Source organism: Melopsittacus undulatus, chromosome 10, assembly GCF_012275295.1.
Source record: "Melopsittacus undulatus isolate bMelUnd1 chromosome 10, bMelUnd1.mat.Z, whole genome shotgun sequence".
Taxonomy (NCBI): domain Eukaryota; kingdom Metazoa; phylum Chordata; class Aves; order Psittaciformes; family Psittaculidae; genus Melopsittacus; species Melopsittacus undulatus.
In genome coordinates, this window is record NC_047536.1 from 21,661,637 (window position 1) to 21,677,711 (window position 16,075).

At 43.3% G+C, this 16,075-nt stretch overlaps 1 protein-coding gene across 2 annotated transcripts in view; it reads right to left on the reverse strand.

The window, feature by feature from the left end:
• Positions 1-16,075, reverse strand: part of PTPRT (protein tyrosine phosphatase receptor type T) — a 321,762-nt gene that overhangs the window by 85,855 nt on the left and 219,832 nt on the right. For both annotated transcript variants that reach the window (XM_034066730.1, XM_034066729.1), the window contains exon 11: positions 8,947-9,220. In XM_034066730.1, coding sequence (XP_033922621.1) covers positions 8,947-9,220 — 274 coding nt within the window. The remainder of the gene's footprint in view (positions 1-8,946; positions 9,221-16,075) is intronic.

Genomic DNA, 16,075 nt, shown 5'->3' on the forward strand with positions numbered 1-16,075 from the left:
TGCCCATCTACAGTAAACATACACTCCTTAAAAAGGAACTAAAACAAACAAGCATTTTCCTTGCACTTCATCTCTGAAAATAGTGCCAACAGTTCTATTTGCATGAAACGCTCCATGCTAATGGACTTGCCCACAGCTGCTTTCTCTAACTTGAAAAGAACGACAACACATTCTTCCATACTTGATGTGTGAGTGATGGATCCCATGTAACTGCCTGCTTAACTAACAAAATTCACCAGTTAAATGACCTGATCTGTAACGGGCAGAGAAGCCTTGGGTCAAAAGCACATGCAATTGTACATCTGATTTCCACACAAGTTTTGCAAATTGGGTATTTATTTAAGCACACAGCAGGCAGACACTGGAGCAGCCATTTGAGGAGTAGAGCTCTCTGCTATGTATAGGAAGCAGAAGAGCTGCTACAGGGCAGCTCTGCCAAGCAAGCTGCTCCATCACAACCCACACCACTGCGGTGGTTCAGTGCAGAGCTGGGCTAAAACCCAACACATTTGTTCCATCCACCTCAGAGCCCGCAGATCCACATAAACAGGAACCTGGATCAGAACAGCAAAGTTGTGCTTGGCTTAACTAACAGCTCAAAGGCAGCAGCCTTCTGAGGCCACCTCCACTGAAAAACCTGCTTTTTGCTATTCCCATCTCCTCATTCTACAGCCCTTGCTGGCACAGGTCACTTCTGTCCGGTCCATGGTTGCTATCCAAATCTGAATGTGTTGCTTTGGTTAAAAGCTGTGTCAGGCAGTCATCTGCTGCAGGCTCCTGTACACTTCTATGTCTTTACACGCTTTTGTACATGTCTCAGGTGTAATGAGTACCGCATAAATTACTGTGTGGAACAATGCTACATTAATATGGATGCTGCCTGTGCTCTGGAAACAACAGCCTAACAAATGCACTGCTGAACACCTCAGTCTGTGAGCAGAAAAATGAACACTGGGACAAGCTGAATTTGCTCGTAGAGAGAATCTGTTCCATCTGTGACAGGCTTCAGCCAGAGCAGAAACACACAGCCCCAGCATGCCTTTCTCCTCATACGCTGCATGTCAGAAGGGAACAATTGGGACACACAAGAGCAATTCCCTCTGATGCCTCTCTGTGCATGCCTGAAGACATCAGTCAGCCACGTTACCTGGATATAAGCAGCCCTGTGTATAGTCTAGAAACAATGAGCTACACAGAAGGACAAACTGTCCCTTTCACCTTGCCTTCAAACTCTCTCAAAAGAACCCCTGGATCACCAAGGACAAATTACATCTATTAAGGCCATCCATTCCCAAGCATCAATTTCCCAGAGTGGGACTGAAGCACTGGTTATCCCAATAAACCAGAGGCATCTCTTCGGTGTACTCACCTTTCTCTCCCTCCAAAATCATCTCCCCTGCACAACCTGTACATCCATCAGCACTGCAAAGTTACCACAGCTGTACAACAGAGCTCCCCATTCATCTCTGCATGTGTGTAATCAGTCTGAATTGCCAGCTGATGCTGGAAATCCAAAATCTTTATTGCTAGTGATGATATATGAAGCAGGAAAAACACAGCTCTATTTTCAGTGCAGAGCCTCAGCACACAATGCTGGGAGCTATCAGACAGGCAGATCCTGACAGAGTTTACAATCTATGACAAGGTGACCTGGAAAATGTGTGACAAAAATTAAAATAAAGACCAGCAAGATGACATTTGTGCAGTCTAAAAGGAGGGGGACACTTGATTGTGTTCTGATGAGGTCAATTTTCTTGCTTTCTGTTAGCTTCAAAGTGTAGCAAAAGGCTGGAGTAATCAGTCAATGCAGAGAGAGGAAGAGGTGAGAGAACAAAATCTGAGATGTTGTTAATGATGCTGTAACTGATCTCATTTGAGCATGTGCATATTCCTGCACATTACCCTCCCACAGGGCAATTTGAGAAGACAGGATGTGTGTTCTGTCTGCATCTACTAATTGCTGCATTTAGCACAGACAATAATAGTTATTACAAGACCACAATTGGATACTGCCAAAAGCAAGGGCAATCAATCACTGGAGGAACAAGACATCTGGACTTCAGAACTTCATTTTAGATTGCATCTTCTGAGAAGGAAAATATAAAAGAAATGTGCACAGACACTGGGCATCTAGCTATGAAGGATGCTGAAGCTGAAAGACTTGAACTTCATCCATAATCCTGATTAGGGCTCATTATTCCATTGATTTCCATTGATCAACCCACTGCCCATCTCTTTGCTAAAGTACAGAAATAAGATCTCTTTAAATTTACTAGATTTTTCTTTGATGCTGCAAACTGTGGGCTTGAACTTCTATACCAAGAAACAGAATAAACACATACAACTTCTGATTCAGACCACAAGCTTTTCTACATAGTGAGAATGCTTCTCTTAGCCAATTATAAAGCAGGAATTAACAACACAGGTAATTCTTCATTATCTATACTGGTGGCTTAAATCAATTACAAGAGAAGCAATGAAGGAAAGGGATAATAACAAAAGTTTTGGAAAACTAAAAATAAAATCCCCAAATTTCAGTTTCTGTGTTGTTTCCAAATGTTCTTCCAAATGCCTTATATGTCTGCAACAATCTTAATGATGACTGAGGATTCTACATATATTTCATTTTATGGCTGAAGTCACAGGAATAACTTATGTAAGATCCCAGCAACACTATTAATTCATCTTGGTATCACTGCCAGGTTAAAGCAGACATTTATATCCAGTCATTGAACAATGTAGGCACTGAGAATGGGAAACCACTGCATGAACACATCCTACAGCTCCTGATCCAACCTTCAGACAACTGTATCACACAATCCCAGACTGGTTTGGGTTGCAAAAGACCTTAAAGCTCCTCCAGCTCCAACCCCTGCCACAGGCAGGGACACCTTCCACTGCAGCAGGTTGCTCCAAGCCCCTGTGTCCAACCTGGCCTTGAACACTGCCAGGGATGGGGCAGCCACAGCTTCTCTGCGCACCCTGTGCCAGTGCCTCAGCACCCTCACAGGGAAGAGCTTCTGCCTAACAGCTTCCCTCTGGCAGGTTAAAGCCATTCCCCCTTGTCCTGTCCCTACAGGCCTTTGTTCAAAGCCCTTCTCCAGGTTTCTTGTAGCCCCTTTAGGCACTGGAAGATAGCTATATTAATTTTGGAAGACTGCTATATTCATTTTCTATCATGCTTCATATCCAGAAAGCGTACTACATACTAAGCCCACCTACATGTTAAGTAGAACATATTCATGTATATTTGTGTTGCGGAACTTACTTCCCTATGAATAAAGCATGATCACTGCGTATGCTCACTGAAGGCTAAACCCTGGCTGCATTTGTAGGTCCATACACCATGGACACAGACTATAGCAGGCTGGTGTTGCAGAGTGCTGGCAGACTGTTCCTGCAAGACAGACTGGACAGAAGGAGCTGCAGACCCTCTGAGGAACACCAAGACTGTGCTGAGAAGTCAGGTGAGCTCTCACTCCCAACAGCTCCTTCACAAAGACTTGAACCTGTTCTAGCATCCCTCTGAATCCTGCGGAAGTTTGTTAACATTTTGTAATAGCTGAAATAGTTTGTTTCACGCAGTTTGTGTCTTTCTTGAAGCAAGGGAGCTGATGCTGTCTACTAATTACTTAGGCTCCTAAAGGTGCATTTCATGGAAGGACTTGGATCATAACAAGACAAGTTCTGCCTCTGTCTCTTCAGTGTTTGGATGGGAACAATTTTCTGCAGAGAAGGGCTCTGAGGGCAGCAGGACATATGTTTATGTGACAGCTGAGTCTTCACAACCTAAAAGGTCAGCTGATTTTTTTATTCTTTTCTTTTCAAATGACAGCTTGCTGTTTACAGCCTATGAACAACAATAAAAGCAGCCCAGCTTTTTCATCCATCTGTTTTCGCACCCACAATTTTTGCTTCCCTTTACTATTATTATGACTGTGCATTGTTAACCAGCTCCTGCCTTGTCTGAACACCAGTGAGAACGCCTGTCGCCAGTGTGGGGCTGCACTGCCACAGGCACAGCTCCATCGGGCAGCTGTAAAGTCTGCTGGTGCACAGACAAGCAATTAGCAACCTGCCATGTGGCCTCAGGGTCACCTTCAGTTCTCCATGTCCCAGAGCTATACACGGAGCATGCTTGCTGGGGGCCTGCTCCACACAGCATTGAAACCCTGGGGAACATCTCAAGGAATCCCAGAGCGGTTCTGATTGAAGGGACCTTAAATTAAAGCTCCTCCAGTTCCAACCCCCTGCCACAGGCAGGGACACCTTCCACTGGAGCAGCTTGCTCCAAGCCCTTGTGTCCAACCTGGCCTTAAACACTGCCAGGGATAGGGCAGCCACAGCTTCTCTGGGTCAGTGGAATTCCCTGTAACTTGTACCACAAGCTTAAGGAAACTGTTAGTTCTCTAAGATAGTTCTCTAAGATTAAGATAAACCTCGTATTGCCATTCCAGTTATCTTTTAGTATCAGTGTCACTTGGGGAAGGGAGGTTTAACAAAGTGTTAGGGCTTTTACTATTTACAACAGTTTTTTCAATGATATATAGCTGATCACTGAATACCCACACCTCTCAGCCTCTCAGATACAAGGCAGAATGGAGGAGGATTGTATTTACTCTCCAAAAAACATTCAGGTCATAGAATCATAAAATCACAGAACAGTTTGGGTTAGGGACCCACCAGCTGGGAAAGCACCTTCACAGGTTCACATACTCTGTCCCAGTATGGCAAACCAGATGTGGAAATAGAAGCTTACACAGAGTGACATGCTTCCACAGCTGCTTTATTTCTGCCCCAATGTCAGATTAAGCAGGACTAAACGTAAGTGGACAAAACTGTGCACCTGAAACCCTACAGAACTGAGCTCCCCAAAGCTGTTTAATAGCTCACAGCAGCAATGGGGGCAAGCCTTGGTGACACTTCATTTGTCAGAACACAGCTCATGCTGAAGTATCTCACTGTTTCTTCCATGGGCCATCTCCACATGGATGAATGCCACCTCTCTACTGGCAGCTCTATCCATACCTCCAAAATGTCCCAGAAGAACAATGCTGTGTACTGTGAGCAGACCTGTCAGCATCTAGACATCCAGACAGAAGTCCCCTGCTAATAATGAACTGCCTGATTGTGCATGTAGTACAAGTCATTAAAGAGGAAAAAAAATCAATATGAATCTCTGTAGAGCCTATTATTGCCTCATAAATAATATTCTTATTGATTCCAGTGATGCTACTTTTCACAATCCTGGCCTGAAAACATCACCCATCTGTTGGACCACCAGGCTCACAGCATCTCCAGCTGTGCTAATAAGGTCCTGCCTCATCTCCCACTTGGAAAAATGGCCAAGAGCTATTGATTGCAATGGTGCCATCACAGTTTTCATCTGAACTCATTGAGGATGAGTTAAACTCCCCAAAGGGTTTTTAGGAAGCTGCACAAAAATTCAGGCAGGTTTCACAGAGCAGCCAAAGAGATCTCCCCATTGGAGCATGTTGTTGGATCACTAACCATAGACTGTCACTTGCAGGAACCCATATAAAGAACCTGGGGACAATAAAACCTGCAACATTTAAATTTTGATTTTTAAGTCAGTATAAAGATAAGAGAGGATAAGGAGTAACAGGGTGTTTCCACACATGCCTTGCCTAAAGGAAGCACAGAATGCTTGGGGTTGAAAGAGACCTTAAAGCTCATCCAGCTCCAACCCCTGCCATGGGCAGGGACACCTTCCACTGGAGCAGCTTGCTCCAAGCCCCTGTGTCCAACCTGGCCTTGAACACTGCCAGGGATGGGGCAGCCACAGCTTCTCTGCGCACCCTGTGCCAGCGCCTCAGCACCCCTTGCAGGGGGATGAACACTGAAGGAGCTCATGCTTTGAAGGGGCTGAGCTGGGGGATGTTTATCAGAGAAGGAAAGCTTCCTGCATTGTCGCACAGCCATCTGTAGCAGGTGGCACCAGCACAACCAGTAAATATCAGTTAACTACCTGCAACAGCATGTGTGGACATCCTGCCAGAGGAAATGAAACCAGTTGTCCAGTCTTCATCCTGCATCATTTCTATTGCTAACTCCTTCTAACAGTTATACAGTAACTAATGCTGTTTCTCACCCCCACTGGTACAAAGCCCAGAGCTTCTGTTTTCTTTCTCTCTTTTTTCCCCTCTTACTTCAGGCTCTGACACGTTTCAGCTCAGCATCTGGCTTTCGACAGCCCCTAGGAGGAAAATTCACACAATTTGGAAGCGTTTTCTATAACAAAGCTCAAAACTCTTCTGTTTCACACATGTTCTATTTAGACCCCTGTCTGGAAGCAGCACCACACGTTGACCAAACTTCAGGCAACTGTGCACAGAAAAGAATTCAGTCAGCGACAGCCATTTCATTCAGGCTTCCAAACAGCGAGCCCAACCCTGCACCAGAGAAGGCAGAAAAGCTTGTGATCTCATTTTGCAGCAATCTGCCACACTTGTTTTGCATCCAGCTGTTAATTATGTTCCTTTCACTGTAACAACCACAGCTAATGGCTGCAGAACAGACGAGAACACCAAATGAACACAACGTACAGAGGAGCTGAAACAATGCAGGACTCCTATAGCACTTCCAACCTTCTCCTAATCAAGCTTTTTGACCACATACCGAATGTTTCTTCAAATTAAGCTCTCCCCAGACCCCTATATTTCCAAAGGAAGCTGTTCTGGTTCACTGCATGGACGTTTCACATTGCAGCTTTCACATGTGGACAGGAGTTTTGTGATTCCACCCCTGTCAGTGATTAATGAAACTACAGAATATCCTAATTAAAAATGGAGTGGCAATGTTGTGTTGAGTTTTTCCTGCACAAGAGAACATGAGGCTGTATTGCATTTGTGCTAAATTGTTACTGCCTCAGAGTTTTGGGGTACTGCATTATCAGAAATGCCATGTTGCAGTCAGAACTATTAGTTGGCTCTGGGTAAAGCAGTCAAAGCTGCTCAGGTTATAGACACATGTCAAAACCCACAACTCTTAAACGTAAATTATACCCTTATATACAGATATATATGAATGAAACAAAAAACTATTTGCAGCTAATGACTGAAATGTGGGGCTTAAGGGTTTTACCACAAAATCAGAAGTGTCACAGCTACTCCTCTGAAGATACAGATCCCACTCTTGGCTATTTCCTCTATATTTTTTGACATAGCACTTCCATGGTGTATAAGCATATACTGTACCAACATAAATTATTATTGCTTGCTCAAACAGAAATTTGCTTTGTCTGGCAGGAGATTTCTCCTGCTGCTATAAACTGTGTATCATTGCATTACAGACTCTTTTGATTAACCTATGCTTAAAATGCCCTTTACAGCCTCATGTTCCTATCGGAGTAGCACAAGCACTTCATCCTTTTCTGGATCCTTAGTACCTTATATGTAGAGTGTGATGCAACCTGCCAGCTCCAGAGATCCAGCAAAAGCAGGAACCACACATCAGTGCTGCCTTAATCCAGAATGCCATGGGATCCAACATTTCCATCTATATAACCCATTTATGGCATGTTGTACTTAAGCAAATAAAGTTTCTTCTTCCCTGGGGATCCATTCACTAGCAATTAACTATCACACAAGGGGGAACTAACTAGACACAGACACACTCATATAGTTCATAACTTCCTTTATAAAGCCAAATCTAAAACTGAATTAATTGAGCAATGCTGGAAGGAAACTATCAACTACACAGGAAACAAAGGTGAAAAGCAGCAGAGTATTAGAGAAATTTGTGCTTATTGGGCACACAGCAGGAACTCTGCAGGAGAATGGTGATAAATTAAGGTAGTAAACCACTGAGATATGTTGTGAGCATCCACTGGCATTGTCAGCCTGTTAAGACAGTACACAGTCCTCTGTGGTGAGCAGCGGTGTTCTGGATGTTAAAGACACTATGCCAAGTGGAGACCAAAGCCTCCACCATTCACCTTTGATTAATTCTTTCTAATTCTGCTCTTTCAGAGGTGATGTCTCAGAGAGTTTACCTACAGTAAAGTTAGATTCATGGAAGTACTGGCAGATGTGCTAATAATAGACTTGGCTACCCAACTTCCTGATGCCATGTTAATGCTCTGACACTCATCATGAGGTCCGAGGGTCAAATTGTATCATGTTATATGATACTGAAAAACAATCAGGGGAGTCAAAGGGGAGGAAGGAGAATGTTTAGTGTGGATCTGGTCTCCAGACTGTTAGCTGAACTGGCCTGGAACAGGAGAGATAAAACAGAAAGTCACAGGCTGTCCTAGGCTGAATAGAAGCATGAAAAGTGGCCTTCCCTCTTCCTATAATGGGATCTGTTGGGGCACTATATGGATGTCATCTGAGTCTGAGAATAGGGCAAACTGTTTTCTGTGTAGTCTCTATTTTAAACTTAGTATCATAGAGTAAGTCTATGTCCAGGGTATCCAAAAGGAGTAAGACAGACATGCACACAGACATACAGGATGAATTCCTCAAGTGGACACTCCCAACCGTAAATGCTACATTATGATGTAACCAAAAGCAAGCTACAAGGTAATCCACCTTCATGGCTTTTGGGTAGTAATTATCTGGTGTCTTCTCCAAAATCCTAAGTACTGAGAAATGGAGACTATCAAGATATTGCAATTGTGTCTTTTAAAAGCACAATAACCCCTACCTCTAGCATTCATACGTATGCAAAGAAAAAAAAATCCAAATGCCAAGCAATGCATTTGGTAAATCGCATGCCAATATGTGTTTTTAGAGTCCAGCTCCACAGTAGGCTTCTGGTTGGATTTAGATATCAGAAAGAGACTTGAGTGAAGGACAAGTAATGGCATGTTTAAAGAGGATAATAAGGAGTTAAGCTAGCATCCAATGGAGAAGGAAGGAGAAAGACAAGGATAACCAGAGGTGCTCTTATGTACAGATCCAGTTTCAATATACCACTTACTCCATTTGCCTTGCTCAGAGCCTGGAAGTATATGCTGTAGCTTTTCAGGGGAGAAAGTGGAGCATTCCAGTAGCCATTGTAGGTTTTGTTGTCACCCACTGTGAAGGGTTGCGTGACGGGCAGGTTGATGGGTTTCAGCTCGGCTGCAAAGTAGTGTGGTGAGTCCAGACTGGAAGCGTTCTTGTAGCTCACTGGGACAGAGAAGCACTCGATGATGTCTGCAGCTCTCCGTGCTTTCTGCAGCTTCTCCTCCTTGACAACCAGTTGATAGACACTAGGAGGGAGAGAGGAAAGGAAGATTAGAGACCCAAGAGCCTATAGTATCAAGAATGTTTCCAACAAGAAAAGACAAACAGGAAAGCAAAGTAAGAAATACACAGGTAGAACACTGCACACACAGCTCTTACATGCCAGTAACAGTGGCAGTGGCCACTGTGTGGGCAAGATGCTGATCTCTTGTTCTGTTGACTTAGTTGAATTAATCAAGATGCACTTTGGTGAAAACCAGAATAATTTCAATAAGGAGTAACTAATAAAACATGAAACTTATAATGGATATTCCATGTGCTGAAAGCAGATGCCTTCTTCTTCAGCCACCAAGTTGAAACATAAACTGCTTTGGGCAGTGATTGTGGTAGAGCAGAGCATCAGAAAGTGTCAGTGGGGTCAGGTCCCTTTTGAAATGGCTTCAAGGTGCAAGGACCAGTTTAGACCAAAAAGATTCCTTTATCTTCTAAGAATGTAACTTTTCTTGGCCCTCCCTCACATGTGTTTTTGGGATATATCCTGCACTGCAGAGCTCTCTGACATTAATTCCTGATGGCAAGTCTCCCCCTATGCTCCATCACTAAAAGGCTAGCTTATATAATGGAAGGAGGCTGAACAGCTCTCCCAATTCACTTTTGTTTCAGGAAACAACTCTTCATATTCTTTCCAACTCTATGAAATGTTAAGACATTTCAATTCCTGCTAAGCTTCTGGCCCCTTATGCAACAGCAATCTTGTTAGTTCTAGCTCACTATTTGTTGTGGTTTAAACCCAGTCAGCCATAAGTCATGCAGTCACTCTCTCACTCCCCCCACCCCCCCCTTTCTTGCCCTCCCTCTGCTCCCGGGGGGATGGGGAGGAGAATCAAAAGAATGCAACTCTCACAGGCTGAGATAAGAACAGTCCAGTAACTAAGGTATAACAACTCACTGCTGCTGCCACCAATAAGGTTCCATGGGATATAGCCCTAGAGTGCAGGGGGGCCCAAGACTCTTGGTTGATATTCAAGGATCACCTACTGAAAGCTCAGGAGCATTGCATCCTAACTAGAAGGAAGGCAGACACAGGGGCTGTGAGAATGAAGACCTTGGGCCCACTGTACGAGAGGATCTGGTTTGAGACCATCTTAAGAACCTGAACGTATGCAAGTCCATGGGACCTGATAAAATCCATCCATGGGTCCTGAAGGAGCTGGCAAATGAAGTTGCAAAGCCAGTGGCCATCATATTTGAAAAATCATGGCAGTCAGGTGAAGTTCCCAATGACTGGGAAAAGGGAAATATAACCCCCATTTTCAAGAAGGGGAAAACGGATGACCCAGGGAATTACAGACCAGTCAGTCTCACCTCTGTGCCTGGCAAAATCTTGGAACAGATTCTCTTGGAAGGCATGCTAGGGCACATGAAAAACAAGGTGCTTGGTGACAGCCAGCATGGCTTTACTAGGGGAAAATCCTGCCTGACCAATTTGGTGGCCTTCTATGACGGGGCTACAAAAGTGATGGACAGGGGTGGAGCAGTTGACGTCATCTACCTGGACTTGTGAAAAGCATTTGACACTGTCCCACATGACATCCTTGTCTCTAAATTGGAATGTCATCAATTTGATAGGTGGACCACTTGGTGGATAAAGAACTGGCTGGATGGTCGCTCTCAAAGAGTTGTGGTCAATGGCTCAATGTCTGGCTGGAGATCAGTAACGAGTGGTGTCCCTCAGGGATCAGTGTTGGGACTGGTCTTGTTCAACATCTTTGTCACTGACATGGACAATGGAATTGAGTGTGCCCTCAGCAAGTTTGCTGATGACACCAAGCTGTGTGGTTCTGTTGATACGCTGGAGGGAAGGAATGCCATTCAGAGGGACCTTGACAAGCTTGTGAGGTGGGCTGATGCCAACCTCATGAAGTTTATCCATGACAAGTGCAAGGTCCTACACCTGGGTGGGAGCAATCCCAGGCACAGCTACAGGTTGGGTAGAGAAGAGATTCTCTGAGCAAGAGCAGCCCTGCAGAGAAGGACTTGGGGGTGTTGGTTGATGAGAAAATGAACATGAGCCAGCTTCAGTGTGTGCCTGCAGCCCAGAAAGCAACCGTATCCTGGGCTGCATCAAAAGAAGCGTGACCAGCAGGTCAAAGGAGGTGATCCTGCCCCTCTACTTTGCTCTCGTGAGACCTCACCTGGAGTATTGTGTGCAGTTCTGGTGTCCTCAACATAAAAAGGACATGGAGCTCTTAGAACAAGTCCAGAGGAGTCCACGAGGATGATCAGGGGACTGGAGCACCTCCCATATGAAGACAGGCTGAGAAAGTTGGGGTTGTTCAGCCTGGAGAAGAGAAGGCTGCATGGAGACCTCAAAGCAGCCTTCCAGTATCTGAAGGGGGCCTACAGGGATGCTGGGGAGGGACTATTCATTAAGGACGGTAGTGACAGGACAAGGGGTAATTGGTTCAAATTTAAACAGTGTTGAGATTGGATATAAGGAAGAAATTCTTTACTGTGAGGGTGTGGAGGCACTGGAATGGGTTGCCCAAGGAAGTTGTGAATGCTCAGTCCTTGGCAGTGTTCAGGGCCAGACTGGACAGAGCCTTGGGTGATATGGTTTAGTGTGAGATTCCTGCCCCTGGCGGGGGGGTTGGAACTGGACGATCTTAAGGTCCTTTCCAGCCCTAACTATTATATGATTCTATAATTCTAATTCCATATAGCAAGCACCCAATTACACATTCTGAACTTCAGCCAAACCATCTGCATCACTACAACAATTCTCAAAAGAGTAACAGTCAACTTTGCTCAGAAGATTATAACTTTCTGTGATATATTATGATCCCTATTTGTGGTGGGGCACTAACTCAAACTAAACTGAATAGGATCTACCATTTTGTCCTGCAGAAGTGCTGTAGCTGCCATTACATCTGTGCTTTGGTGCTGAGCAGGGTCAATCATTTGCTACTTGTTAGGACTGACGCAGTGTGATGACAACCAAGGGGAAAGAGGTGTAGCTTTCCAAAAGGAAGTACTAGAGGGAAGGAAAAAAATGTGGGCAATGGAAATAAGGAGCAAATATCCAAACTGTTCTAATATCTCTTATTCTGGCTATCAGGAAGGCTCTAACATGGATCTCCTGCGGCTCTCCGTCTCCAGGTTCAAAGCTACTGCTTCCAGCCACTACCAGCTAACACTGCTTTCAAAGCAGGAATCAATACATCAGTTGCAAATGCCCAGCTGGATACACGAAAGTTTCAGTGTCGTACATTGAAATGATAGTAAAAGAGACAACAGAAGCAGAGCATTAGAACTCCCAACATTATATAACAACTTCAGAACCAATAAACTAAAAGATAACACAGTAAACCCACATTTTTAATATTCAGACGCGTCTGCAAACACTGCAAACAAACCCACACACATGCATGCTGCAGGGCAATAGAAACAGGGATCTTGTATTCCCAGTGCTGTTACCCCATCTCACCTCGCACAGCCACGTCACACTGCTGACCCCACAAACAACAGGACAGGACTGCTTCCCAAGCATCCATAAGCTCTGCCCTCCAGGAAGCTCTTGAGAGACTGTCAAATCTGAACCACTCAGCCTGACTTCCTAGAAGAAGGGTAGCTGACTGCCATGGTGTGCAGCTGCACACTCCTATGAGAAAGGGAGGCCAAAACAGTGTTCCTTGATGGATTTCACAAGTCTTAGACAAATCCTCATTAATAGAAGCTTTTAAAAGTTTTTGACAACTCCATCCTAAATCGCTAATAAAAGTACCAACCATAATGGTTGCCACAGCACAAATGCTGTCTGCAGAGGAAGAAAATGTGCTTTTACCATCACCTACAAGGTAATATTTAAATGATGAGCTCTCTAGTCAGTATTGAAGCTCAAGTGTGGATAATAAACATTGCAAATCACAGCTGATTTCTGTGCCACTGAGCTAACCATGACCATTGTTAGACTTCTCCTTCCCTTGCTCTTTGATTTCTTTTTGTGGTACTGAATGAACTGAGGAAGCTCTTGTCCACAAATCCAGCCATGTATTTAGACAAGACTCAAGTTTTGGATAGAGGATGTGTTTGAACATTGAGAGCAAAAGCTGAGTCAGAGCTTTCAATAAACCATTCAACATCTGGTGGGTTCAGGTCAGTATCTTGACATGGTACTTGTCAGCAGAGTGAAATCTTCACTGTACCCCTGGAAACTGTAGAACATGAAAAGGAATAACATTTCTTTGTAACGTTACAGTGATCTCCTCACCTGACTTATGAAAGCTTGAAAGAAACAATGCTTCCGCAGCTCAGTACCCTCTCTGGGCCAATTTTGGTACTAAAATTCTTAAATGTATCTTATAAACATTTAATGCATTTTCATTTATTTTTTATATGCAACACGTAAATATATTAACAGCCATGTATTATTTCCAATAATATTTTCTCCTGGGGAACAAAAATAAGTGGCAATTAGTACAGCTTGATGTTTCAATGTAGGTTTTAGCACATCAGTGTGAGCAGGTTTTGCTCGCAGAGAACAGGAACTTCTCAAACACGTTGCTTTCAGAGTAATGTTCCACAGGCTACAGGAAATAAGAGACTACCAGCAGACAGCCATTTCCTTATGAATCTTAATTCAAATTAAAAAGTACAAAAAGGGGCAAATGAAGTAAGGACAGAAAAGACTCGCAGCTTCCAGTAGCTGTGCCATCTCAGGCTGGAGGCATGGGGATGTAGCAACCAGTATGGAGCTGGACATTGAATTTCCACTGTTGCACCACTTCTACTGCATGAACAGATTCAGTTCTTCTGAAAAGGTTACTCTAACCCATGAAACTCAAACCCAAATACTACCTGACCAACCTACAAGAGTCAATGCTACACAGAGGTGAATAAAAGGCATCGGGTGCATCTGAGCATGTTCAAAGGTACAATAACAACAACCGGTTCAGCTTCTTTTCTCTTATTTATGATGTAAAAATTTTTAAGCAGCATACTTTTAAGGCCATGGAGCTTTCTCAACAGTATGGCTCATACCCTCTGCAAGCATCACACAGAAGCCCCACGCTCAGTGCTGATTTCCTGCTGCAGAGCTCTGCAACAAGCTGCAGAAATCAGATATAACTTCAGTGATAAAATACCAGACCTGCCCACTGGAGATGCTGGTACTGGAAACACTCCCTGAGACCAGTTTCCCTGGATGCTATTTAACACTGGTACCCACTGGTACCACCCAGCTTTAAGAGCCCACTTTTTAAGTCAACAGTGAAGTTGCAGAATCCAGGCTACAGATACTCAACACCAGCTTTTTTACCATCTGGTTTTCCATTTAACCTATGATCTCATTCAATGTGATGGAGCCAATGTAAATCTATCTGTATATATCCATGAAGGTTCATCATGTTTATTCTGACAGCATGGAGCTATCTCTCAAGATACTGATATGGAAAAGGGCTGAATGTGCTGTCCAATACCTACATTTAGAATTCACACACACCTACTGAATATGCACATGCTTGTTTTATGGCCAAGATGGTTTCAGTGATGCAAACAGAGAGAGAAGAGTGGCATCAATACCTTTATTTTCTTAAAGTTATCTATTCAGATACCTCTATTTATATGATTATTATATTATATAAACTGGTATAAATATTTACATAATATTATTTTATTAAAAAACCTGAATTATCTCACAGAGACTATAAGAAATAAAATAATGGGAAATTTGAGGAAATATAACAGGAATAGAAGCTAGAAATATCCTATAAAAATCTACCAGCACTCTGTAGAGCTTACCCTAAGAAATGGTGAAATTAAGCAGCAAATGAGATCCTTCTTACAGTGCCTCCAGCCTCTCCTGAACCTTCACAGAAGGGATTTTGTAAGAAATGCAACCAAAGCCCACAAAACTCTAAAAAAGATTTATATATCATAAATTCTCCTAAAATTGACAAGAACTAAATGGATAACTGCCATAGCGCCTGATGCTGAGACTCGCTGCACTGAGCATACACTGCACTGCTTTCCTTTGGCTATAATAGTATTTCCTCACCAGGTTCCTCCTGCAATCCTGTAATCAAACATTCCGGCATTCAGAAGTAACTCCATGGCCTGTTTCCAAGTTCATCCAATGTCCTGGGTTCAAACAAGTCACAATATACTCCTGAGAACTGAGTCACCTGCTTCACATGTTCTAAAATGTCACCATTTTGTATCTTCAATAGCACCTTTAATCAGATGTTCTGAAACTCATCTATAAAACTTAATGAACCGAGTTTCAGAGCCACCTAGGTTGTGCATGGAGGACACAGTGCTCTGTTGTGCAATTTTCTATCTATTTAAGAACTGATTCAAACCCCATTAAAATCAATCAAAGATTGCTACTATTCCCATTAGGCTTTGGAACAGCTCTATGCATGGGAACACAATATACTGAAGTTAAGGTTAGCTTTCAAGAAATGTTTTTATGAAGCAAACAGGAGAAAAGAGCCTGTTCTGTCATGTTACCTCCTAGAATATGCTTGGCTATTTCAAAGATTCAGAAGTAGCCCATTATGGATACTGGGCTGCAATGTCATCAATCAGCTTGTTCACATCTGCAAAGCATTCACAAAAATAAAGCTTATAACAGTGATACTACTCGAGGAAATAGTCTCTCATATTGCGAAGTTATTCACACCAGATCCTTCATTTTGCAGTTATTTTTGTGTGTTCTTTTAACACTCATTTAAATTAAACAACTCTTCTCCTGCTTTCACTGAACTTGAAAAATGCCAACAAAACATCAAAATTCAGCCAGATTTGTAAAAATGGCATAGAAAGAAAAGATGGTAATTACTGCTGTGACAAAAACCTGCTGAGCTGGAGCCAATCATAAT